The sequence below is a fragment of the Ursus arctos genome, unplaced genomic scaffold (genome assembly GCF_023065955.2).
Source record: "Ursus arctos isolate Adak ecotype North America unplaced genomic scaffold, UrsArc2.0 scaffold_22, whole genome shotgun sequence".
NCBI lineage: Eukaryota > Metazoa > Chordata > Mammalia > Carnivora > Ursidae > Ursus > Ursus arctos.
Window position 1 is genome coordinate 20401666 of NW_026622897.1, and position 25696 is coordinate 20427361.

At 47.7% G+C, this 25696-nt stretch overlaps 1 protein-coding gene and 1 long non-coding RNA gene across 2 annotated transcripts; one reads left to right on the forward strand and one right to left on the reverse strand.

Annotated features, from left to right (window-relative positions):
• Positions 1-14065: 14065 nt before the first annotated feature.
• Positions 14066-15035, forward strand: PATE1 (prostate and testis expressed 1). The gene is made up of 2 exons (XM_026505238.2): positions 14066-14189; positions 14902-15035. Exons 1-2 carry the CDS (start codon positions 14066-14068, stop codon positions 15033-15035), a joined length of 258 nt encoding a protein of 85 aa, XP_026361023.1.
• Positions 15036-20154: 5119 nt separating this feature from the next.
• Positions 20155-25520, reverse strand: LOC130544536 (uncharacterized). The gene is made up of 2 exons (XR_008960891.1): positions 21807-25520; positions 20155-21485 (listed from the first exon to the last, which is right to left on the reverse strand). It is a non-coding gene; the product is annotated as an uncharacterized LOC130544536 (long non-coding RNA).
• Between the last annotated feature and the right edge of the window lie 176 nt (positions 25521-25696).

A 25696-nucleotide genomic window follows, 5' to 3' on the forward strand; every position in this document is an offset into this window, starting at 1 on the left:
CAAACCCCTGGCACCCCGGGGTCAGAACAAGGGCACCTTCTCTTGTTTGCTCCCAACCACAGACCTCTGTGGGAGGTGACAGGCTGCTCACTTTAGGGGTGAGGAAACAGAGCTCTGAGAAGGTGCGACCCGAGGAGAAGAGGACTCTCAGCGCCCTGTGCTGTTGGGACCACACTATACAATCTCTTCAGTTTTCAGCTGAATGTAGGGGGGTGGGGTGTGCTGGGGGTGGGGGTGGGGCTTCAAAACCTATTACCTGGACACAACCCAACCCTACCCCAAACCCATATCCCTCCCCATCTCATACTATTTGTGGCAAACCCACGTCCTGAGAAGATGAGGGGGAAACACGTGGCCATCTTTAGCCAGAGAAGTGACTTTTCAGGAATCCAAGTCTGGGGAGTTTTTAGAGAGCAGTTGCCTTTGTGCTCAGGACTCAGGGAGTGTGTCCAAGTACAACAGGCTGCAGAGAACCTGAGGGAGAGGAGGAGTGGGGCTCTTCGCCCTTTCCCAGCTCTTCATGGCTCCCTCTGGACCCCAGAACTCAGTGTCGTCTCCCTACATTGTTGCTGCGGCTCAGAAAGAAATGTGGGAAGCGAATTCCTACTGAGGTGTTTTGTTTGTTTTTTAAGATTTTATTTTTTTAAGTAACCTCTGCCCCCAACGTGGGGCTCGAACTCACAACCCTGCGATCAAGAGTCGTACATTCTACCCACTGAATTTTGGCACAGGACCCCCCAGGGGTATTCCCATGTATTCAACACATAACGAAGATCTCAGCACTCCAGAAGTCAGTGTTAGGGAACACACACCGAAGGATGGTAACTGTTAGCCCACAGGAGGAACTGCTGGCGATGGGCCTGGCCCTGCGCCCTCTGGGCACAACCATGAGATAGTCATGACAATAATAATGATAAAATAGCGACCACACACTGGATACTCATTGCGCATCAGGCACTGTGCTCGATTTTGTATGTATTATCTCATTTAAGTATCATAACAACTTCGTTAGTATTCCCCTTTCAGGTGAGGAACCCAAACCCGACAATGTTAAATTATCTCACTCAGGTGTCATTTTTTTTTAATTTAAAAAATTTTTTAAATTTAAATTCAATTAGCCAACTGGTAGTACATCATTAGTTTCAGGTACAGTGTTCAATATCAGTGTTATTTCTAGTCAGTGGCAGAGTTGGGATTCATGCCCAAGTCTGCTTAACTCCAGGCACGAACTTTTAATCACTTTGAATGGGGCGATGGCCATTTTAAGAAGCAACTGGCTAAGGTAGAGGTGGCCCTTTTAGGAAGGATTCTTTGGGGTGTCCTCTGGGCATGTGTTGAGAGCTAAGGAGGGAGGAGCTCTATCGTGTGAGTTGTAACACGGACTTGGTGTTCGCTTTTTTCATGACTTTGTCTTGTTTCTATTTTTTTGGGAGTTTAGTTATTAATTGAGATAGAGCATGAGAGAGAGAAAGAGAGAACAAGGGGGAGGAGGGGCAGAGGGAGAGGGAGAAGCAGACTCCCCTGCTGAGCAGGAGCCCGATGTGGGACTCGATCCCAGGACCCCAGGATCATGACCTGAGCCAAAAGCAGATGCTTAACCTACCGAGCCACTCAGGCGCCCCATCTTATTTCTATTTTTCTGGGGTTTAATCATTTCATTTAGCCTGGGGGTGGGGCTCAAGATCTCTGCCACGACCCTCTGGCATCTTCTTCTCTTGGCCAGCTTCCCTTTCCCTTTCTGGGGTATTCTCTTCATCTCCCTGAGGTTGTTTTCCTTCAGGGTGGTCACTGTGAACTTTAGTGGCAGGTTGATGGGATGGCCGGTCAGGGGCAGAGACACCTCCACCCACCTTGACCAACTTCTTCCTCAGCCCCAGGCTCAGGGTGTCCCGTGCCTCACTGTCACGCTGTGGCTCCCAGTGTACCGGGACGGAGGGACTGGGATGTAGGGAATATGTTACCTTGAGCCACCGCCTCAGGGTTTCAGTTAATTTTCATGCCCAGTCCTGGCAGAGGGTGCTACCCAAAATATGTTTAATGAACTGTTAAACTAAACCCACGTCTTCCTAGCTGACGTGGGAGAGAGTTGACATCAGCTCTCCCTCTGCGTGGGCATTACAAGAATATCTGCACACAGACAACACTCAGTTCACCTGTGCTTCTCGAGCTCCTACCCTTGGCCCAGCCCTGTCCTAGGCACTCTGGAGAATGCAAGTGAACATAAGTTCCCGGAGGCGCTAACAATCTAGTAGAGAACAACGTGGCTAGAGGGAGGAAATGTTCCCAATGCTAAGAGTTTCCAGTGCCCCGGAAGTATTTTTTTTTCAATGGCAGCTCCCTTTGAATCTTAACTGCCTTTCAAACAAAGGACAGGATAGCTTTACAGAGGTAGGGAATTAGAGAGCCATATTCATGTGTGTGTGTGGGAGGCAGGGGGTGGGGGAAGGAGAGGAGGAATATTCAGGAAATACAAGGTACTGGGAAAGACAAAGAGAAGAAGAGCGGGGGACGGGTGAGGTTGGGAGCAGATTGGGTAGAAGGTATGATGTTGGTGTGAGAGGGGATATGAAAACAGTTGTTTGATTTTGGACACGTTGAATTTGAGTTGCCCATTCAAATGGAGATGAAGATGATGAGGACGCGGAATACAGGGGAGGTTCAGTGGGGTGGAGTCCGGAGCCGACGACCAAGAAAGAATTCTTGAGGCATCTTTGGCGCAAAATTGGTGGTTTATTAAAGCACAGGGACAGGACCCGTGGGCAGAAAGAGCTGCTGCACCGGGGTTGTGAGGGGTGGCTGTTATATACCATGGGGTTGGGGGAGGTAAGGAAAAAGGGAGGTTGAGGAAGTACTTTCATATGTTAAAGAAGATTCACAAGATACCGGAGGCCTTGCCATTGTCAAGTGAAGGTGGTTTTTCACTCCAGCAAGGCATGAACATTAAGAGGGTTGGGAACTTCCTGGAGGCTGCAGATTATGAGGACATTTAATCGTATCTACATTCCCTTTCGGAAGCTAGTTTATTGATAGAAATGCTTCGTTCTTGTAAACTGCTAAGACATTTGTAAACTGAGGGAGACTTAAGTCTTGCAGGATTGTGTTTTCTATAGGTTAACTATGTCTTTGTCTTTCGGGGCAGCCAGGGGTGCCTGAGGAATGTCACATACAACCCATGGTGGGGGGGGGGTTTGGGGGTGTCAGTCTCTGCTTTGTCCTCAGGTTGCCTTCTGTTCCCTCATCAAAGAGAAGGCCGAGGAGGATTCAGGAAGGGAGGTAAAGATCTGTGGGTATTTAGAGCCAGGACACGCAGTCGCTGGAGGAGATAACTAACCGGGCAAGAAGGCCAAGGACGGAGCAAATCCTATTGATGAGGGAAAAACAACTTAACTCAACAATGGCAAGGCCTCGGTATCTTGTGAGTCTTCTTTAACATATGAAAATCCTCTTGAAACCTCCCTTTTTCCTTACCTCCCCCAACCCCATGGTATATAATCAGCCACCCCTCCCAACCCTGGGCAGCCTCTTTCTGCTCCCGGGTCCTGTCCCTGTGCTTTAATAAACCACCAATTTTGCACCAAAGACGTCTCAAGAATTCTTTCTTGGTCGTCAGCTCCAGACTCCACCCCGCCGAACCTCACCTGTATCCCACAACATCACTATCATGTCCACAGCCTCAGGGTTTGGGTGCTGAAAAGAAAAAATAAAAACCTGAAACTCAAGGGGGGCCTGGGTGACTCCGTGGGTTAAGCGTCTGCCTTCCGCTCAGGGCATGATCCCGGGGTCCTGGGATGGAGCCCCGTATCAGGCTCCCTGCTCAGTGGGGAATCTGCTTCTGCCTCTCCCTCTGCTGCTCCCCCCGTTTGCTCTTTATTTATCTAAAGATAAATACAATCTTTAAAAAACAACCTGAAACTCCAGCCGCTAGGTATGATTATGGCTCCTACTGTTACTTCGGCAGTGGAGCTGCTCGGTGGTTTGGGACAGCGGCCACGCGCCTCCCTGTAGAGAGCGATGCGCCAGGTAAGCACCGTTTGCCTTCTGCCTTGCACCTGCAGCCGAGGTCCCGAGCTGCTCACGAAGACTCTGGAAGAGTCTGGTGGGTGTGTGCCTGCCAAGTGCGCCTCGAGGGGCAGCCCACACCAGAGGGCGTCGGGAGCATGGAAGGGCCAAGAAGACAGCCCCCACCCCAACACCCCACAAAGCCAAGTGCGGCGCTGAATGGCAGGAGGTGGGACGGAAGACAAGCTGGGAAGCCGCCCAGTTCGCTGGCCAGTAGCAAACACCAGAAAAATGACTTGATAATTAAAAAAAAAAAAAAGAAGAAGAAGAAGAAAGGAAGAGAGAAAAAGAAATTATGATTCTAATCATGCGCCATTATACCTGTGATATTAGTCTTGGCTCTTGCAACCATTTTGAAATTATGGAGACGCAGGGACCCCGGGGGATCTGAGCGGAGAGCTCTCTGCAGACCACCTTTGGACATGCGTTCCAGACTTCTGTTTGGAGGAGGAATGTCCCCGGGCCCAGGAGGGGGGTTTGGAGGTGTTACAAGTATCTCACTTCCTTATACTCTGTGCGAGCGTACATGCTCAGGAAATTTCTAAGACATCCTCTTTCTAGCCTTGGACCTAAATCTTTGAAGTGATAAGCGCTGGGGTTGTTTTCTTCCTGGAGAAGACAGCTCTCTTCCAAATGCACCTCTCACGCCTCCCCCGCCCACCTCTGCCTGGCGCCAAGAGTTCAGCGCTCCTTGTTCCCTTTTCTCATCTGATTAAGCTTTTCACGTCTCAACTGCTGCCGGTCCGGACTTTAGGGATCAGAAGCCACGGCAGCTCAGGGCCCCAAGGAGAACGTGTTCCGTCCCTCTAACCCCGAGGGCTGGGGCCCAGGCTCTTCCCGGAACGCCGCTCCCGGGCTTGTCAGGAGGACATGCCCTTGAACTACTTACTATGTCCACAGCCCGCCTCCCCCCCCCCCCATCTGGAGCTACACGAAGTCTCCCCCCGCCCCAGCATTATCACCCCTCCTTGAGAGCAGGGATCCAATCGGACTTCCCCCCGCATTTCAGGCCCTGAGCAGGGGATGCATTTCTCTCGGGGCTCCTCTTCTTGACTTTCCACAACCTCCCCTTTGCAGTTCTCTCACGTTACTACTCCCTCCCTGGCATCTGCCCGCAGCTTGAAGTGCTTGAAATAGTCTCTCCTTCCAGCTCCTAGATCCTTCTTCCTTCATCCCTGCACGCAGCTTCGGCATCCCCGCTCTGGAATAACAGCCTTCCTTTCCTCTAAGGAGCAGAAGCGGAGCTTTCTCCTCTAATCCCGTGCTCGTGAGACCCCACGCCAGCGCGTTGAACTCAGTGCATGCTTCCAAACTGAGAGAAGAATGGGCCCCCGGGGGAGCGACACGAACGGGAGAAGGGAATGGGAGTCGGGACGGCATGGAGACAAACGGATGCGACTCTGTCGCTGGTTTCATGTGCACTGGGAGAGGAGGAAGGGTCCAAGCCAGGGCTGTGTTCACAACACGGCTCTCAGCGGTGCTGTGGGAACCACACGGGAGTCGCAGGAGGCGTCTTCGCAGAAGGAAGGTTCTGAAGTCTACAGACTCATCAGTTTGAAGCAATGAATCATTAAAAAGTACTTTGTCTCCCCTGGGAGAATGACATGCATTCAATATTCACGTAGCTTATTCTTCTATATATAATATGCAAAGCTTTCCTTAACAGTCAAGGGTACGATATGCGTAGTGGGAGATTAGACCTTTACAGGTGAGGGAAAGCAACTTCAGAAATGAACTATTTTCTTTGCTTTATTATTTCTACCAAGACAGAGAAGTATTGTATTGAGACATATCTATTTTCATAATCAATACGTGCCTAAATTATATTTAATCATTTCACTCTGTACTATATGTTTTCAATAATTAGAGAATGTGTGTTCATCCACTTAGGGGTACCTCTGTAGACATAGCCTAAAACTGCAGAAGACTCTGAGAGATCTAAACGTGGCATGCTTCGAAATTGCAGATTTTGGATCTAATGTGTACTGCATTAATGAATGATGTGAAATGTTAAAAACAAGCACAAACAACCTGAAGTTGTAGAGGCACGTTCCTAGGAAGGAAGCGGGGAAAGCATGTGCGAGAGAGAAGGGGGAGTCTGCCCGGGACTGAGGAAGGTTCTCCACTGTGCGAGCCTAGGGTGCCAGTTGGGTGGGGCCGTCTGCAGAGGGGCAACCAGCAGTGAGCACCCCTCCATTCTGGGAGCTTCCCAGGACCCCTCGGGCTTCCCTGCAATGACCCCGGGGGACTCAACTGTCTTTCTTTCCTCCCAGACTGCCACTACCCCCTGCACGTTGCGGAGATTTTCTCCATTTACGCCGGCCCATGAGGTAGGCTCCGAGGCTTCCTCTGCCTACGTAGTTTTCAGTTTTAGAATTTTGCTGCCAACCACTTCAAACACAGGAATAGTACAAGAGTTTTTAAAATCTGACCACTTTCTTATAATCCGTGAAAACCTGCTACCGTCTTTCCGCAGTTGGCCGTTACAGCGCCGTGATCAGGAGACAGATGACATTCTGTTTAAACCTGGATTCTCCAGTTGCTGCTCGTGTGACCCTGGGGGTGTCCTTCAGCCTCTCTACCTTCAGTTTTTGTCCTGGAAAAAAAAATAGTAGTATCTATTAGGAAGAATTGCAAGGACTAAATTAGTACATCGAAGCTATTTAATTGTTTTTAAATATCATACCTTTTCAAAAAAAGATTTTATTTATTTATTTGTCAGAGAGAGAGCACACAAGCAGCGGGAGCGGCAGGCAGAGGGAGAGGCAGATTCCCCGCTGAGCAGGGAGCCCAAAGTGGGACTTGATCCCAGGACTCTGAGATCATGACCTGAGCGGAAGGCAGACGCTTAACCCACTGAGCCAATCAGGCACCCCAACTTCTTGGGATTCTTAAATTATATCAAAATAAATTGCATCAAAAGAAAAAAATTTTCCTTTTTTTATTTGATCTTTTATTTGATAGCGTATTTGATCTTTTTTTTGGTGAGACTTCATTGAATCTATAGGTCTAGAGGAAATTAATTTATATTATTGAATCTTCCATTCAGTAATCATGGTCTGTTTCTCCATTTATTTTTGGATTTAGTTGGCTTTTTAAAAAATGATTTTATTTATTTATTTGTCAGAGACAGAGAGAAAGAGAGCACAAGCAAGGGGAGTGGCAGGCAGAGGGAGAAGCAGGCTCCCCACTGAGCAAGGAGCCCAACGCAGGACTGGATCCCAGGGATAATGACCTGGGCTGAAGGCAGACATTTAACTGACGGAGCCACCCAGGTGTCCCTTAGTTGGCTTTTCTTAATTATGCTGTTTTCTCTTCAGAGAAATTACACAACTTGTATTAATTAGATTTATTCCTAGATACTTAATATATTCCACACTATTTAAAACTTCATTTTTTAACTTTTTTTGCTAGACATTTCATTCTTTTTAAAAAAGATTTATTTATTTATTTAGAGAGAGAGAGAAAGAGCACAAGTGGGAGGGGCACAGGGAGAGGGAGAGAAGAATCCAAAGCCGACTCCACACCGAGTGTGGAGCCTGACACGGGGCTCAATCTCAGGACCCTGAGATCACGACCTGAGCTGAGACCAAGACTTGTATGCTTAACTGACTGCACCACCCAGGCTCCCCTAGACAGTTCATTCTTTATCCTTCTCACCTGGCTTCCTCTTCTCTCCTTCATTCTTCTCACGGAGGACATGAATGACCTCTACGTGCTCAATCATATGGGCATCTTTCCGGCTTCATTTTAACTTAGTCTTAGTAGCTATCTTAGTAGATGAACTTGCACAGCATCCTTCCTGCGTCCGGGTGATGCTTTTTTATGAACCTCTTGAGTACCAGGGATACTGCTGGCCCAAAGATAACATGTCTGTGTTTTCCTGGGTTCAGTAAGAACACTGGACCCACCTCTGAACATTCAAGAACCATGGAGGACGATTCTGGGGTTGGGATGGCTGGAGGATGGGCGGAAGGACCTAAGGAAGTCTGAAGTGTGAGGCCTCTGTGGACCTGTGGAAAAGGATGGCAGCATCCGAAAGGTCCTCCTCTGCTCCTCTCCCTCCTCCTCCTCCTCCTCCTCGAGTGTAGTTGACACACAACATTACATTAGTTGCAGGTGTACAACACCGTGATTGGACAGGTTTATACATTATGCTCGGCTCACCACAAGCGTAGCTGCCATCTGTTATATACAACGCTGTTACAGTAGCATTGACTATATTCCCTACGCTGTGCTTTTTTATTCCTGGGACTTACTCATCCCAAACCTGGAAGCCTGTACGTCCCATTCCCCTTGGGATTTGGCCCATCCCTCCCCACCTACTCCCCTCTGATAACCATCAGTTTGTTTTCTGTATTTATAGGTCTGATTCTGCTTTCTGTTTTTTCTTTTTTAGAGTCCATATATGAGAGAAATTGTATGATGTTTGTCCTTCTTTGACTTATTTCACTTAGTGTAATACCCTCTAGGTCCATTTCTCTAAGTGCAGATTTTTTTAAAAAAAGATTTTATTTATTTATTTGAGAGAGAGAGCGTGCCAGAGAGACAGCACGAGTGGAGGGGAGGGGCAGAGGCAGAAGCAGACTCCCCACTAAGTAGGGAGCCCGATGCGGGGCTCCATCCCAGGACCCTGGGATCATGACTCGAGCCAAAGGCAGCCACTTAACCAATTGAGCCACCCAGGTGCCCCTCTAAGTGCAGATTTGTTGATGGCATTACTGTTGCTTAACAATGTCTTTATTCCACTTTATTTCTGAAGACTGGTTTTCTCTGGATATAGAATTCGATGCTGGCAGTTCTCTATTTCCAGAGTATTGAAAATATCATCCCACTGACTTCTAGTTTCCATTGTTCTGATTGAGAATTCAGCTGCCAGTCACTCTTTTGCAAGTATTATGTTTTTTTGCCTTCTGATTACTTTTAACATTTTATCACTTTCTTGGACTCTCTGGAATTTCACTGTAATGCTGGATTTGAAATGTTTTCTTGCTTAGGATTTCTTCAGGCTTCTTGAATCTCTGAGCTGATGATTTCCATTGGTACTGAAAAGTCCTCAGCCCTAAAATTCACACAATGGAATATGACATGGGAAAAAACGTGAGGCTTCATACAAAAACATGAATAATTCCTAGGATGCATACCATTGATTCCATTTATATCAATATTCAAAAACAAGCAAAAATATAGTGTGGTGGGGTGCCTGGGTGGCTCACTCAGTTAAGTGTCTGCCTTCGGCTCAGGTCATGATCCTGGGGTCCTGGGACTGAGCCCTGCATCAAGTCAGGCTCCCTGCTCAGTGGGGAGCCTGCTTCTCCCTCTCCCTCTGTCCCCCTGCTTGTGCTCTCTCTCTCACTCTCTCTATCTCAAATAAATCAATAAAATCTTTAAAAAATACATAGTGTGGTAAAACTATAAAACCAAATAATGGTTAAGTTCCATAAGAGAAAGGATGCTTCCCATTAGATGAGGAAAAAGGAGAATGTAGTTAGGAAGGCGCACTTGGTGTGGGGAATTTTCTGTGGTTCTGGCAATATTCGATTTCATGACCTGGTTCACGGTCAGAGATTTAAGGTATGCACTCGTGTTTTCCACTCTTTCTGGTATGTGTATTATTTTCATCAGTATATAGTGTAAACACTCAGCTCTACACACACGCTCACACACACTCTCTCTCTCTCTCTCACACACACACACACACACACACACACACAGGAATTAAGGGGGAAAGTTGCTTTGGTCAACTCATCTGGGACAGTCTCTGAACACAGAGAGATTATTTTTGTAATCTGAAGGGATTCATTTAAATAGTATGTCATAAACCGAGCAATACAGAGAGCCATGTGTCACCGCGGGAGTGCCTAAGGTTTTGCAAAGAGGTCTCTGAGTGTGGCCTTTGTGTTCTGGTGCTTTCCCATGGAAAGCACAAGAGGATTCCCTAATTTCTCCTTAGCTGACGTCACCCTCCGACTGAGTTCTCCTGGTGAGAGCTAGGTTTGTTGATACAGTGTATTGACAGTAGAGGAGATTTTTGTTTTGAGCTGTAAGCCATGAGAGAAAGAATGAGTAGATGATTGGTGACTTCTGCACCCTTGAATTCTAGGCTTACCTCCCTAGTCACGTCAATGTCCACACTCTCTTCTCTGGCCCTCGGCATCACAAGAGGGAACCATGTAGGGAACTGTGGACATATTGAACAATTCTGAGAGTCCTAGGAAATCCTAGGGGATCATGAGTCTCGTGAAAGAAAAGGGTACACACCTAAAGGCTCCCCAGATACACGCCTTTTACGTTCTTTCTTGGACCTGCTCATATTGTCTGAAAAGTTCCTGTTTTCACCTCGCTCCCTAGGGTAGAACTTCTCTGATGTCATCTCGTCTCAGTTACCCAGGGCTGTGCTGGTCACTGGCCTGAGGGAAAAGAGGCAGGCTGTTCTGATCGGACCATTTTCCCAAACACTGATTAGAAGAAACTGTCCTGTCCCTGCTAGATCACCGGAACGAGTCCTGTGGGGGCTGGTTCCACCCCGAGGCCACTGGTGCTGCACTGGGACAAGAATTGGGGTTCTTCGTTTGCTCGAGCCTCCTTATACATGGGATCTGCCTCGGCCGAGGTCTCATTCCTCAGATTCCGCTGGTATTCACCTCCAGCCCCGTGAGCCTATTAAAAAGTCATTATGTGAAAATATCTTCATTACCAATGATTTTCTGGATATTTTGCTGTATTCCCTGTGCAGAGTAGATCTGTTTCTTTTAAAAAAAAATAATGATAACTTGGGACGCCTGGGTGGCTCTGTCAGTTAATCATCCGGCTCTTGAGTTCAGCCTAGGTCATGATCTCAGGGTCTTGGGATGGAGTCCCGAGTTGGGCTCCGTGCTCAGTGGGGAGTCTGCTTGAGGATTCTCTCTCTCCCCCTCTGCTTCTGCCTGTCCCCCTCCTCATGCGCGTACGTGCTCTCTCTCTCTAAATAAATAAATCTTAAAAAAGTAAAAATGATACTTGAGCATTGCAAAGTGAATTCCCATTCAAAAAACACCATTTTGTTTTCACTGTTTTACGTGGCAACATTGGAGATGCAAACCAAAAATGTTAGTACCGAATCGAAGCAGCTTCCAATCATATACATGAGGACCCAACTGGGCACCCACCTGGTCACTCCCAGAGTGGAGGAGCTGGGCTGCTCTTCTGGACTAACAGGTGTAACCCCAGAACTCTGTGGTGGTGAGAAGAGAGAACATCACGAGCAAAGGGATTGGGACGGACCTCTAGAAACTTCGGGGTAATCGGCAAAAGGGACTCTTTCCTGAATACTGTTAAGTCATAGGTCTGAAATATATGACATAAAATGAATTATGTGGGGTGCCTTAGGAGGATAAGAAAAGAGTAAGGGGCACTGAGAAAAGGAAAGAGGGGGCCCGGTAAGAAAATCAGGTATGATGGGCTACTCATACTGGAAATATAAATTTGGGGAGATTTTCAGAGAAAAGTAAGTCAATAAAATAAGGTTCACTGTAAGCTAGGGATACAGGCGGATCGCGAGGCTAGGAGAGGAAAATTCTGCTTTAGAAGTGGTATAATCATAGCTCAGGAGTGTCACTGGGGAAGAGACAGTTTCTGAGGAGGCGAAGGAAGAAGGAAGAGAGCATTTCCTTCTCTCTTGTGGACTGCCATTAGCCAAACAATGAAACATGGAATTCCTAGGAGGTAAAGAAGGGAGAGCTCGAAAGGTCAGAGAAAGGAATGTAAAGATGGTTTAGATGCTAAATTCCTGGGCGACGGGAGGAGGGAAAGGGAAAGATCTGTTCGTAAACATGCAGAACACATGAATCAGTGATGTCATTCGTGTGTGTGTGTGTGTAAGTAACACATAAATACTTAATGGTCTTACTTCAAAGCTTCACCAGGGTCCTAGGTGCCCCAGGTAAGCTGTTAACTAGTTATACTTATAACCTCCGATATATCATGGAGAAAATCTCCTCCACACATCACTCTCGTCCCCTGTGTCTTCAGCCAACATCTGGCTTACACCAAGATCCCACTTTGCTCTGTAGCCCTAAATTGTGCCCCATTGCAATCTGCTTCGTTCCAGTTGCTGTTTCTCTCCCTCTGTTGCTTGGCCCTAAGCACGGACATGCACGTTTCCCTCAATTCCTTGCGATGACAGCAGAGAAGAGGCTCTACTCCCCACAGGTGTGCCTTTTTAAGGGTCTATGCTCGGTGTGCGTCTATGCTCGGCGTCCTTCCTGTGTTGCAATGATTCGTGCTCGTAGACTCTGTAGGCTCGTGCCAAGACTAAACTTGGCATAGATGTCTCTGAATCCTACCCACCTAGCTCTGACTTATCCTCGTATTGTCCCACAGTGTGGTACCATGAAAAAAAAAAACAACACGGCATCAACCATCCTGGGTGGTCAGACTGGAATAAATCAGGTCCAGGACCTGATTTGAAGAGCTGGTCCCTTTTCTCCCCAGTTCTGCAAAAAGAGAAACACAAAGTCACCGGTTTCCCTAGGAGCTGAGGATGCCTTTCAAGCCCTTTTGCAGTGTCCCCACCCCTAACCCCTCCTAGGAAAGCCAGCCTGGCAGAGGTATAAATAGGCGGCTGGCAGCTTCCTGCCCTAACCTGCTCCTTTCTCTTTTCCAAATGGACAAGCCCCTGCTTTTGGGACTCCCCATCCTGCTCGGCTGCATTAGAAGTGAGTCCCTAGGGTTGACAGTTGGTGAGGTGTGTCCAGAATAGGGGAATGGGTCAGAGCTCCCACGATGGGGATGTTTTTATGGGAGCCGCATGCCACATACCATGCCATTCGCCTCCAATGCCTCACATCCCTGGAACCTTCACCAGAGGCTTCTTCTCCCCCTTAGAGGAGGAAATAGGTGGATTATAAGGGAATTGAGACGATTTTCATAGAAGCTGTGAGGCAGGGTTTGTAAAATGAGGTCTGCAGAGCACGTGTCTTTTTCCCCAACAGTACTGTCTGGGTCACTGCATGAGAGCGAACACACAAGTGAGTAGAAATAGATCGTGGTGTGGGAGGGGGAAGATGGGAGGAGGGAGGAGATGAGCCGGGCAGAGTGGGCATCGGGTGTTGAAAGGAACCCAGAGATAGACCTTGAATTTCAGCACTCAGCAGCCTCTGAGAGCAGGATGGGTTGGGCTGGGAGCTGATGTGAAGGTTGACAAAGTAGCAGGAGCCGCAGTCAACAAGGCTCAGGGTGAGTGAACTACAGGGCCAGTCAAGGGGAAAGGAGGGAGCGCAGTATTGACTTTACGGGCACTAGTTGGCCAGACCTATCAGGTGGCAACTTCATGAATTTCAGATTCTTTTCCCCACTGTCAGCTTCCAGGCACATGTAGCTAAGAAAAGCACATCGGTCAATTACAAAGAGGGGAATGAGGGGGAAACAGTGCGTTTATCTTTCTCCCCTGGTCTGTGCTATAGGGGTCGGTAGGGTATCTGAGAGGCCCCACGGAGGTGAAGGGAATTGAAAGGAAGGAGGACGTGCAGAGATGCCAGGAGGCAGCTGCCAAGGCTTTGGAGGGACAGAAAGAGCCTAGAGTGGCCCCAGGTGAACAGCACAGGATGGACCCCGTGTGTCACAAGCATCGCAGGGGCCCTATGCAGGGCTAAATCTTGGACAAAACTGTAGACTGGTTTTGTTTCTCCTTGCCGGTACAGTCCATGAACTATTTGCTGAGGATGCCCATTATCCCAGTGAGTATGAAGAAGACCTGATTATCTTGATCTTGATTTCGTTCTTTTCCTTGTCCCGCCCCTTTCTTTTTTCTTTCCCCTCCCATGTTTCCCAGGCCAAACTCCCGAGACCATAAACTCCAGTCCTTCTCCTGGCTTAGCCTCTCTTAATAGAGGCAGAGGCCCACCCTTCATGGGTCTCTGGGAAAGCCTTCCAGACTCCAAGCCGACTTCAGATCTGAAAGGGAGGCGGGTTTTCTCATGGCTGTGTGAAACCGCTTCTCACTTCTATTCCCGGTTTTCCCGCCCCAATGACAGACATCGTTCAGTGTAGGATGTGCCATATCCAGTTTCCAGGAGAGAGGTGTTCCAGAGGCAGAGGGATATGCACTGCGGCAGAAGATGAGGGTTGCATGACTGGCAGGATTTTCAAGAGTAAGTTGGGGGATGGGGGTGGGGGAAGCCGGCCAGGACATACGAGCCATAGGAAAAAGCAGGGGCTTTATTTTGCCCCACGCAGCCCCAGCCCCGGGATGCCTGATCTCTCTACGCCTATCATAGGCCATAATGAAAACCGGATGGAGGTGGTCACCGAGGGGTGGGGATCTGTAGCTCTGGAACCAGTATTTTGAGAAGCCTGCAGAAAACTGGGAGACTGGATAGAGAGAAGAGGGGAGGCACAGTATGGCCAGTGGAGAGTAGGTGCTTGTTGGAGTGGGGAGCGCGGCTCCTTGTCTGTCCCTGCCTGGACCTTCTTGGGGGTGGTTTTAAACTGTGGAGATAGGGGGGTCAGTGTCGCCAATAGACACTGGCTTCATGGCCCTCTCGGTTTTCCTACGGTTCGTGCTAAGTGAACCCTTGGCATTTATAACCCCGACTTCCGCCAGCGCTAAGATTCTCCACTGAGACCTCCAGCTTTGGAAATCCCTCCACTGCTGCTGTCATCACCTCCCCACACACCAAGAATTTTTTCAAACTATTCTTCCGCTGCTTTCCTTCCGGGACGCCTTCAACTCGCAACATCTTGCGCTTTTGAATAACAGAGACTTGAACTGCACACAAGGCGGTTCTTGTCTGCTGGTCTGGGCTGGAAAGAAGTTTCTTTGCAGAAGCCTCTCTGCTAATCTGTTTTTCCTTCCACCTGCAGAAGATGGGACTCTGTGGTTAACCTTCATGGGCTGCCTGAAAAACTGTGCTAACGTGGACAAGATAAAATGGAGTGTCTACTGGGTGAAGTTCAGATGCTGCCGGGGCTATGACTTATGCAATGAAATCCTGTAGCGGCTGCTTGTCCTTCAGGCGCCCCGATCTCTGGATGACATTCTTGCCCCCGCCTCTTCCCAGTGATTTCCTAGAGAGCCATGTTTCAGGTCGGAAACACATGGTTCTGCCTTCTGCATATGTAGGAAAAAGTCCTCTTCTTTTCTAGATTTTTCCGTCTTGGTTCCTGGTGGTGGCGGTGGTGGTGGAGTGGGGGCAACAAACACTTTGAGAGTAAGACCAAGGTCTCCTGCAGGTTTTTACGAAACCTAGTGCTTTCACTGTGTGCCGAAGTTGCTTCAGAATAAGACGAGAGGTGCCTGGGTGGCTCAGTCAGTTAAGTGTCTGACTTTCGATTTTAGCTCCAGTCAAGATCTCAGTGTCTTGAGATCAAGCCCTGCTTTGGGCTCTGGGTTGGGCGCGGAGCCTGCTTAAGATTCTCTCTCTCCCTCTGCCCACCCCCCTCACGTGCTCTCTCTCTTTCTCTCTCTCTCAAAAAAAAAAAAAAAAAAAAGGAAGATGAGATAGGTCCATTCTTTTCCTGGCTTTTCCCCTTCTTTCTGTGGTAGGATCTTCCCTTCCCTTCCCTTCCCTTCCCTTCCCTTCCCTTCCCTTCCCTTCCCTTCCCTTCCCTCCCCTCCCCTCCCCTCCCCTCCCCTCCCCTCCTCTCCCCTCCCCTCGCCTTCCCTTGCCTTCCCTTCTTCTTTCCCTCTTTTCTTTTCTTTCCTTTTTTCTTTTCTGTCTTTCCTTTTTTCCTTCCTTCCTCCCTCCCTCCCTCCCTCCTTCCCCCTTCCTCTCTTTCTTTCTTCTTTCTTTCTTTCCTCTTTTTAAATGCTTCTCTCTCAATATTATCCTTCTTATCATACTCCCACTAAAGCACATAATCCTGGCCTCTTGAGGAGGGAACTAGCAAAGTGAAAAGAGATAGCTTGGGTCTTCTTGAATTTTGTTCACGAATGCTATTCCCAGAGTGAAGAGAAGCATAGAGAGTAGACAGGAACTTTCTTCAGGAATCCTGAAGAGAGAAAGCTTTTCTGACTTCTAGAAATGAGACTCTCTTTGAGGTTGAGGGTGGGAGAAGAGCAGAGGACGTCTAGGGGGTCTAGAGATAGTAACTTGCACCCTGCTTCCCTGGCAACCTCACAGGAAGGCATCCACCCCTAGATTCGGAAGAGCTGCAGGATACTTCCAAGGAGATGAGACCAGACGCAGCCACACAAATAGTCCCCTGTGTCTAGCAGGGCATGGAAGAGGCTGAAATTGGTGGGATCTGAGCAAGCCATGTGAGTCTGGCCACTGGACATCTCAACAGTACCTCTATACAGAGCTGTGCCCATGAGCGGATGCTTCCGCCGCCCCCTCCCTCACGCACACTCAGGCTTTCCAACTCTGTATGGTTCTAGCACCCTGGGAAAAATAGGAGTGGGAATGAGCATGCTCACACGGAAGGAGACTGACTTCTAACAAACTGGTAGGATGAGGCCTATTTATTTGATTATATAAATATAAGCTCATTTTCCTATTTTTGTTGAACTGATTATAATCTGTTACTGTTGCTCATATTTTAATGTTTACATTTGGTCAGCAAGAGTCACTTCAAGTTTGCTGCTAGTACCTTTCAATATTCTTCATCGTTCTTGGAACATTTCCTTATATCTGCAGGAGCCAAATAGTCCAGGCTCATTTTGTACTTTCCCTCTAGGAAGCCCTGCTTCTTCTCAGGGGGAAAGTTATTTAGAAAGCAAAATTGGGGTACTAGGTATGCACATGGCTACTGGAGTCTCACTGCCCTTAGCACTTCGCCATGGTCAAAGGTGAAGAATACATGTGTGTACGTACATATGCAAGTGTGCACGGGTGTGCACACCCCCTCCCCGCATACATACTTCCATCTAGAATTGATTCTCATTTTTTTTCTCTTCCCATGTTTATAAATCCTTTCTACAAAACTGAGAAATGGGGCTCCTATTATCCTCAATACATTTCTTATTTTGTTATTCCCCTCTGTATAAAACCGAACTCCCATTGCCACCACCTGACCCTTGGGCTCCAGCACCCCACCGCAGGCTACTCCAGTGTTACGCCCACTTGCAGATACCCTCCTTGCAATTTTCAGGCGCCAAATCCTTTTTTGGGTCACCATGCACCCCACTTACATTTCAATGTGCCTTACCAGCCTGCCACTGCTGTCCACCCCACAAGTTGCCCTCCTCATGCAGTTTGGACTCCAGTGACCAACAATGGACCAAGTGACACCCTGCTCGATCCACTCAGTCGCCACCCGCCCATGTTCACCCACCTCTACCACCACACCACTCTGCAGGGACACCCTCCTCGCCAGAGCCAACTCTGACAATCCGCACCAAAGTGCATGGATGTTGTCCTCACCCACGGGGGCTTCCAACAGCCTATGTTGGGCCCATACCCAGTAACCTCCTTCATGGAGATCTACCTTGCTCAGCCCAAATGGCTTTAATTTTTTATTTTTAAAGATTTTTATTTCTTTATTGGACAGAGGGAGACACAGCGAGAGAGGGCTGAGCAGGGAGCCCGGTGCGGCCCGATCCCAGGACCCTGGGATCATGACCTGAGCCGAAGGCAGACGCTTAACCAACTGGGACACCCAGGTGCCCCCCAAATGGCTTTTAGACTGAATTCTTAGAGAAGGAAGCTGAACATTAAAAAAAAAAAAATTTCCTGGGGCACCTGGGTGGCTCAGTCAATTAAATGTTGGACTCTTGGTTTCAGCCCAGGTCATGATCTTAGTGGGGAGTTTGCTGGAGATTCTCTCCCTCTTCCCTTCCCCCCACTCGTACGTGTGCCTGCGTGTGTGTGTGTATGTGTGTGCGCGTGCCTCTCTCTCTCTCTCTCTCTCTCTCAAATAAATGAATCTTTAAACAGTTTTTTCTATGCTGCTTTTTCATAGTTTCTATCATTTCTCTCATTTCGTGTAGTTGCACTCAAAGTATTGAGTTTCTATCCATTTCGAAGCCATATTTTCCTGGCATCCTTTTGTTTTCTATAAGTATAGTGTTCAGTGCACTTGTCTCATCACATTATATGGGGTTTCTCTGCTGTTCTTTTATGTCATGCATGGTTAAATTAAATGTGTTTTTCCAGGGAGATTCCTATGTTGGGGCTGGCGGTGGGCCGGGAGAGCTTTCGAGCTTCATCTCTTGAAGGCATTGAAAGGGAAGTAGTTAAAATTTTTCATCTCTCTAGAGCAACCCCCATAGTGACTTCCAGGACTTGCTACCTGCCATCCCCTCTCCCACCCAGGATTCGAACTTTCTCTTGCAACTTTCGCCTGGATTCCCTGCTCGACTTCATTGCTACGGACTGCTTCTTTCTTCCTTAGAGTGGAACTCTGTGTTTGTGTGAGGAATTTTAGTGGCATATTTCTAGTATTTCTGAGATCTTTGAGGTCTTAGGCCACCCCAGCAGACCCTGCTTTGGGGTATGGCACTTTCCTTTTGCTGTCCTAGCTCTTCTGCCTTACTGATCAGAGGTGCATAAGCCACACTGCTGTCTCTGACTTGTCCCAACAGAAAGACCCCAGTCCTACCCGGATGGTCCTAAGCAAAGATTTAAAATCAGCCCAAGAAGTTTAAAGCAGGCACTTTCAACCTCCAGCCAGCGTTCTTCCAGAGGTTATTTCCTCCGCCTGAGGGCCAGGGGGAAGGTTTTCCTGCCCTCATCCGTCTGTGATAGAACTATGACTAAACACGCACCCAAAGTGTCGAAAGAGTACAAATAATGTTTATGTTTCCAGTTTTTCTTTGTCATTTTTAGCAGCACCCCCCACCCCCCAGAATAAATCAGGCAATCTGTACGTCTGTGTTGAATACTTACAGGGTATATTTTGAAATATTCAGCAGTTGTTTTAGAGTTTTGTCCATAAAAAAACCATGAGATCACAGAGTAAGCCCGGATTCTATAACGTGTCTGGAGAGTATCCCATATCTCTGCGTGAGGCTCTGGAGCCAGCCTCCTGGTGTGTCAGTATGACTGGTGCAAAATTTGTGAGCAGAACAGAAGTTTTGAGGTGTGGTTTTCTGAGAACTTGTCTATCATGAACACATTTCTATTGGGTTTCTACGATTTTACACACATTTCTACACAAGAAACCCTCTTTTCCTACTATTCATAATCCTCCAGATTTCTTTTTTTTTTTTTTTAAAGATTTTATTTATTTATTTATGTGACAGAGAGACAGCCAGCGAGAGAGGGAACACAAGCAGGGGGAGTGCGAGAGGAAGAAGCAGGCTCGCAGCGGAGGAGCCTGATGTGGGACTCGATCCCGGAACGCCAGGATCACGCCCTGAGCCGAAGGCAGACGCTTTAACGACTGTGCCACCCAGGCGCCCCTATAATCCTCCAGATTTCTAATTCCATACAATTGGTTTGTCTTCCTTTGATCAATTTTTCCACCAAGTAAGGAAACTTTGGCCTCCATGAGTGTTCTGGATCAGAATCTAGAACTAGGGTGCATGTTCAGGGTCTGTCTGCCCTCTTGTTTCCTCTTTTTCCTATCTTCCCCACCCCCAAACGTGAAGAACAGAGATGTACTCCACTTGGGCAAGACAATTAGGAGGTGTTGGGGTATTGTAAATGGCGCAATAGGGGAGTCAGAATCTCACGGGAATCCAAGATGGGAAACATAATACGATGGGCTCCGAAAGACTGGACCTGGGAGGCCAGTCTGGATATGATGAAGCTCCGGGGGCTTTGCCATAGTGGTTCCTGAAGCTTCACTTCAAACTCAGCTATAACATTGTGCAGTGAGTCTCCCTCTGTGTGTATCACTCAGTGTCTGTCTGCTAGTCTTCCTGCTACTGGTTACCGTCTTCACCATCTATATTGTTCCCCTTCTCTAATCTGAAGTTTCCAGTTTTGACTGGGTTGGGACCATTCTAGGCACTACCGACACATCACAGGAACTCCGCCCTGAATCACTTCACTGTTGGAACCTACTGCCACCGTCTCCCTTCCATCCATATAAACAAATGAAGCTACCCTGAACGGAAGTGCCTACCGTTATTTTCTACTCCTCAAGATGCGAAAGTATAATACACCTGCTGACATGACACAATTTGGGGCAAATACCAGCACACATATATTGCAAATACTTCAAAATCAATTGGTATTTTAAAATGTTTTATTATATCTGTGCAAATACAATGTGGTAGAAAGCAACAAGCAATTATAAGCCTGGGTCAGGAGGAAAATTACTAAGCATGGGATAACATTATATTTATATATATAATTATTCAGCTAAAAAATAAATATAATAGTTTCTGTAGATTCTAACACATAGGAAGGCAAACATGGTAAAAGAAAAGTTTAACCTAAAGTGAGTGAACAATAATTTGGGGATTCATTTTGTCACTTCATGGCTTATTATTTTTGTTAGACCACTACGGCGAACTCTGAAACTCTTATCTCTCCTTGACATAATCTGTTGCAGGGTTGTGCCAATAAACATTCAGCTTTTTATCAAGGAGTTCATTGAATGCAAGGTAATATTTAAATATTTTTCAGAACTGGGTGGTACAGTATTCCTCACATGCCAGGAGACAGAGTAGTTGGCCAACACGAGGCCAAGTGCTTATCCTGATGTACTTGGATTTGGCCATGAAAGTAAGATAAGATCATTAGAAACATGGTAGCTTAGGGCTATGTGTCAGGTGTAGCTGTGGTTGGTACAGTTTCCCCAAAATGGCAGCAAACACAAAGACTCTCTTGTCTAGTTCATTGACTATTCCTTTTGTGGAAGTTCGAGTTTCCTCTTCACGTTTACTTTGTCAAGCCCTTGCTTAATACAAGCCCTTCCTGCCCTCCACCAAATACCTCTTCTATCCTCCTTCCAAATATTTCTTCTAAAATCTCCTGTGATTTCTTGTCCCTATTTTGATCCATTCTGCTTTCTCTTGATCTTTACTCAGAAGCTATACTAGAAAAATACTTTGTGCCCTTTGCCAGAGATTTTACCCCAGGTTTAGCTCAGAACTTAAGGACAGTTACAGATTGCCAAGCGGTATCATGTGGTAAAGACAGGGGAATCCAAGCAGAAGGCAGAGATGGGTGATTCCATTTTCCTCTTGATGAAAGCACTGACACAGGAAATACGGAGCTCCCACGGATAGATCCACTGCCACAGAGTAGAGAGTAGGCTCTGGGTTTTGAGGTAATGCACAACGATGTGGCCATTGTGTAGGGGAAGGGCAAAGATCACTGGGAGAGATGTTGAAGTTCATTCACCACTAACTTATTTTGGTGGGATATCATCATGTACAGTGTAATCTGTATCTTCTCCATACAGCGCTGACTTTTCAAGATTATCCTTTCCTGTATTACACATGTTTTTATTAGTGCAGCAATGTGTTTCTCTCAGTAAGTCATGGAATACTTGGAACATTCCCTCTTCACAAGGTTTACAAGACAGTTTTGTAAAATGAAACAGATATCTCCCTAAAGACAGAAAAAAAAGCAAATGTGATCGCCTTGCTTAATCACAGCGTCTTCCTAGCAATGACATCTCTCCAGAACCTCATTGGTTTTTTGTGGACAGGACTGAGTCCCCAGAGCTGTGTCTACATCTCATCTAGGTCTCTCTGCACAGGATCAGGCAAAAGACATCTGCCTCCCACCGAGCCTCCACCCCAGGTGGGTGTATGGAGAATTCCACTCTCCCAAGTCTCTCCCGTGGTCCCCGTTTCCCTCCAAACCTTAACTTCAGGGAAGGTGGGCACCATTGTTAATGTCTTGTGTCTCTCTTTAATCCCCACGTACCTGTCGCTCGATCCCCAAAGTAATAGTGATCTGTGGTACAACTCCTGTTGTATGGCAGGAATAAATTAAACTTCCAACAGCGTTTCATGTGACTACGACATTTGAATCCATCAAAGAAATCACATTCATTGCAAAATCGAATCCCTAAAGAAACAGAGGAAAGACTGAAAGCAGAGCTCTAGGGAAAGTTAAGTCTGCTTCAGAAGCCTACCCTAATATCAACATTTACACTGTAGAGGTGTAGACCTCACAAGAAGGAAGTTGACACCCTTCCCAACTTCTGCCAGGGGTCTCTACTCCCTCGAGTGGGTGACAGCTATGATCCCAAGGGTTCAAGCCTCCTCCCCCTTCACCCAAGGCTGGGGGCAGAAAAGGCATTAGAGCAGTGAGTGAGGAGAGTAGAATATAGTCAGGGAGGGTAGAGAGACAATGTTTGAAAAAATCAGGAATGTCCCCTCTCATTGTGTCATTATTTATGCAAAACCTGCGAACCAATGGCACCATACATTTCAATTTTGAGCCACCGTCCTCTGCGAAAAGAAGAGAAAAATTCTCCTTGAGACATTTTACAGCAGCCCAAAAAGTCAAGGTTAAAAGCCACCTCCCTTTCCTCCCCACATAGCCTCTCACCACCTGTCACCGCCTCCCTCACCAGGCTTTACCTTCATCCATGAAGACCAACGTGAATATGCCCAGCAGAAGCAACTGGAACAGTCTGAGGCCCATTCCTGAGGCAGTCCCAGAGGGAGGCTCCAGCTTTATTTATTCCCATCACCTGCCCTCGGGCATCCCACTAGATCACAGAACCATAAATTTCAGATGAAGCCGCCTGGATCCTCTCTACAATGTTCCCAGGAGAGGGTACACCCTGTGTGCATTTGTACTCCTCCTCCAGACACCCCATTTCATTTTATTAGGTCTAGTATAAGGTACTAGTTAATGCTGGTAGAGAATCTCTCTTGCTAGTCCCTCTTCACTTCACTTGTAGTTCTGGAAGTTGGCCTACAAAGAGCCTGTCTAACCCCACATCCACAGGACAGCCTTTCACATACGACAAACCTGGGGTCACTGAGCATCTGTGAGGGAGTTGCTCAGTCCCTTTCAGGTATGACCATCCTGGACACTGGCCTCAGCATGACCTCCAGCGTACTACACCCCTCCCAAAGTGGGTCATCAGGACCAGAGCCTGACGCTCCAGATGTGGTCCGACGGGCCAGTGTAGCAGCCCTCCGAGAGATGGATGGGACAGTTCAAGACAGGGGGGTAAGAGGTTTAGATGATCTGTTTCCCTTGAGCTTTATTCATTAATATGTCCAAGGGAGACAAAGACCAGAAATGATTATAGTGGGAGAGACTTACACTGGGGGTGATGGGGAGAGAGGAAGCCATATTTGGATTAGTCACTAGAAATGGGGTGTGATCGGGGGGAAGGAGCAGGGAGGCCTGGAAATGAGTTTTCCCATCAGTTCTCTGCCTTTGCCTCACTCCCTCCAGACAGCGCCACGCAGTTGTACCTTCCTCTTTCATCTACTAAGTGTCATTCGATTAGTGGGGCCTGCCGATGTGCTCATGGGTAAACAGGAAATATCTGCATGTGTGTGCAAAACTCTCTGACCACGCTGGCCACGTCCCTTTCCAGTTTTCTCGCACATGCTTAACCCAGTTTGTCACTCGCAGGCTTTTCCTTACTTATGTGTCTTGTCTCTTTCCCCTCTCAAGGACGAATGTGCCATGAATGCAGGACTTTCCTGGATTGTGTTCACTGCTTTCTCCTCAGCACCTAGAAAGATGCCTTGCACCTATCAGATAATCAAAACCAGCTGATGAAGACATGAATGCGTTGTTGGCGTGGTTAACCCGAGAGGCACAAGGGAGCAGTGCCCCTGTACGGACAGCCCCTAATTCCCAGTTCACAGGATGACATTCCTTGCCTACCTTGCAGTTGGTGGTCACCACAGAGAACGGACAGGCATTGATCATGGCCGATTCCCACCGTGGGGGAAAGAGTGACTGTGGGGCCCATTGATCTTGAGTGGGCTCATTCCCAGAGCCAGAAACAGGCTACCCCAATGTGATCCTTTCCCTGCACATCTGGGATGGAAGGTTCAGGGTGCTACCTCCCTGCTATGTGATCTGAAACAAGTTATTCACTTCTCTGTGCCTCTGGGACCTCACAGGTGGAAACAAGGACTGCCAGAGGTACATCAGATGTAATTGTTGGGACTTAAGAAATTCACATATGGAGGGGCGCATGGGTGGCTCAGTCGGTCAGGCATCTGCGTTTGGCTCGGGTCACTGGCTTGGGTCACTGTCTCGGGGTCGTGGGATCAAGCCCAACGTCAGGCTCTCTGCTTGCCGGGGGAGTCTGCTTGTCCCTCTCCCTCTGGCCTTCCCCCCAACACATGCTTTCCCTCTCCCTCTCTGTCTCATAAATACATAAAGTCTAAAAAGGAAAGAAAGAAAGAAAGAAAGAAAGAAAGAAAGAAAGAAAGAAAGAAAGAAAGAAAGAAAGGAAGAAAGAAAAGGAAGAAAAGAAATTCACATATGAATCATGGCCAGAAAGACCCTACTTGGTGTCAAAGGTTCTTTGGGCATATAGAGCACTTGATTCCTTTGAATTCTCTGAACAACCACATAGGTTAAAAAGAATTGACCTCATCTTCCAGTTGAAGTCCAAGGGCACTTGGAAAGGAACTGTTTTCCCCCAGGGAATAAGGTGTGTATCTGTTTGATCAGGTGGGCCATTATCTTTCCTCTCTCCCATGCTCTTTCCTTCTCTTTACAATCTAGAGAAGGGTTCCCAGGGCTGGAGATGACTGTGGAGAGAGAGGAAGGGAGAACAGGTAAGAAACCGTCTGTCTCCATTAAAAATAAATAAATAAAAAAAGAATCTCTTTCTGCCTGGCAGAGACAACATTCACAAACTAAGTCCCACTAAAACTAGGGTGTCCCACAAGCCTGGCTAGGATCTATAAGACTTATGAGCCACGGTCTGGGAAGTAATTCCCACAGGGACCACATTCGTGAGTCTTGCATTTGGAACGTGTCAGACACAGGCACCAATCCATGGACAGAAGTCCTGAGGGTCTGAGTCGGGAGAACCAAGCTTATGCTTGGAAGCGAAGCACCCCATGTTCTGGCTGGGAAGATGCTCTTGCACTTGATCTGGGCAACCAGGGATGAAAATCTGCAGCGAATTCCAAACTTCGTGCAACGTGTCTCTCTCCTGTGTTCATCCGGGCAACTTTGAACAACATTCTACTGGGAGTAGATGTAGCAGAAATTGTGCAAACACACCAAACTCCTACGAAGTACATAAAACTCCCTTTGTGCTTCCAAATCTGAGAACAACTGCGAACGTGTGCCGTGCCTCCATACAAGAATACTTCTGTGCATATACCACAAGTCCACGTTCGTAACAACCATCATCGTTCACACGGTATATATGAAGTTGTGATTTGTTATTGTGGAAAGTGCGCCTTTATCACCGGACCTGTCTTCCCCTCCTAGTAGGTGAGGCCCAGAGATGGCGGGAGGTTCTGGAGCTGGTCCCCTGGTAAATCCCTTTACAAAGGTTAACACCCGACTCTGCCTTCCAGACTCAGCCAGAAGCTTTGGCCAGCTGCTTAGCCCTTCAACACCTCTCATCTGAGGATCTTAGCGTGGGCCCCAGACAGACCTTGGACACCTGTGGCCACCTCTCCTTCCCACAGATAGAGAGGATGTGCTCTGTAGCCATACTTTCCTCCCCCGTCTCTATCTGAGGCCCTGAAAACAGGTTCCCAGCCCTCCCCCCTCGTGGGGCTGAGAGTCTGCACCTTCTCCCCTCCTCTGGCCCCCATTCAAAGCCTTTCCACCCTGCTGCCCCTTCCTCCATGGGAGGTTGGAGG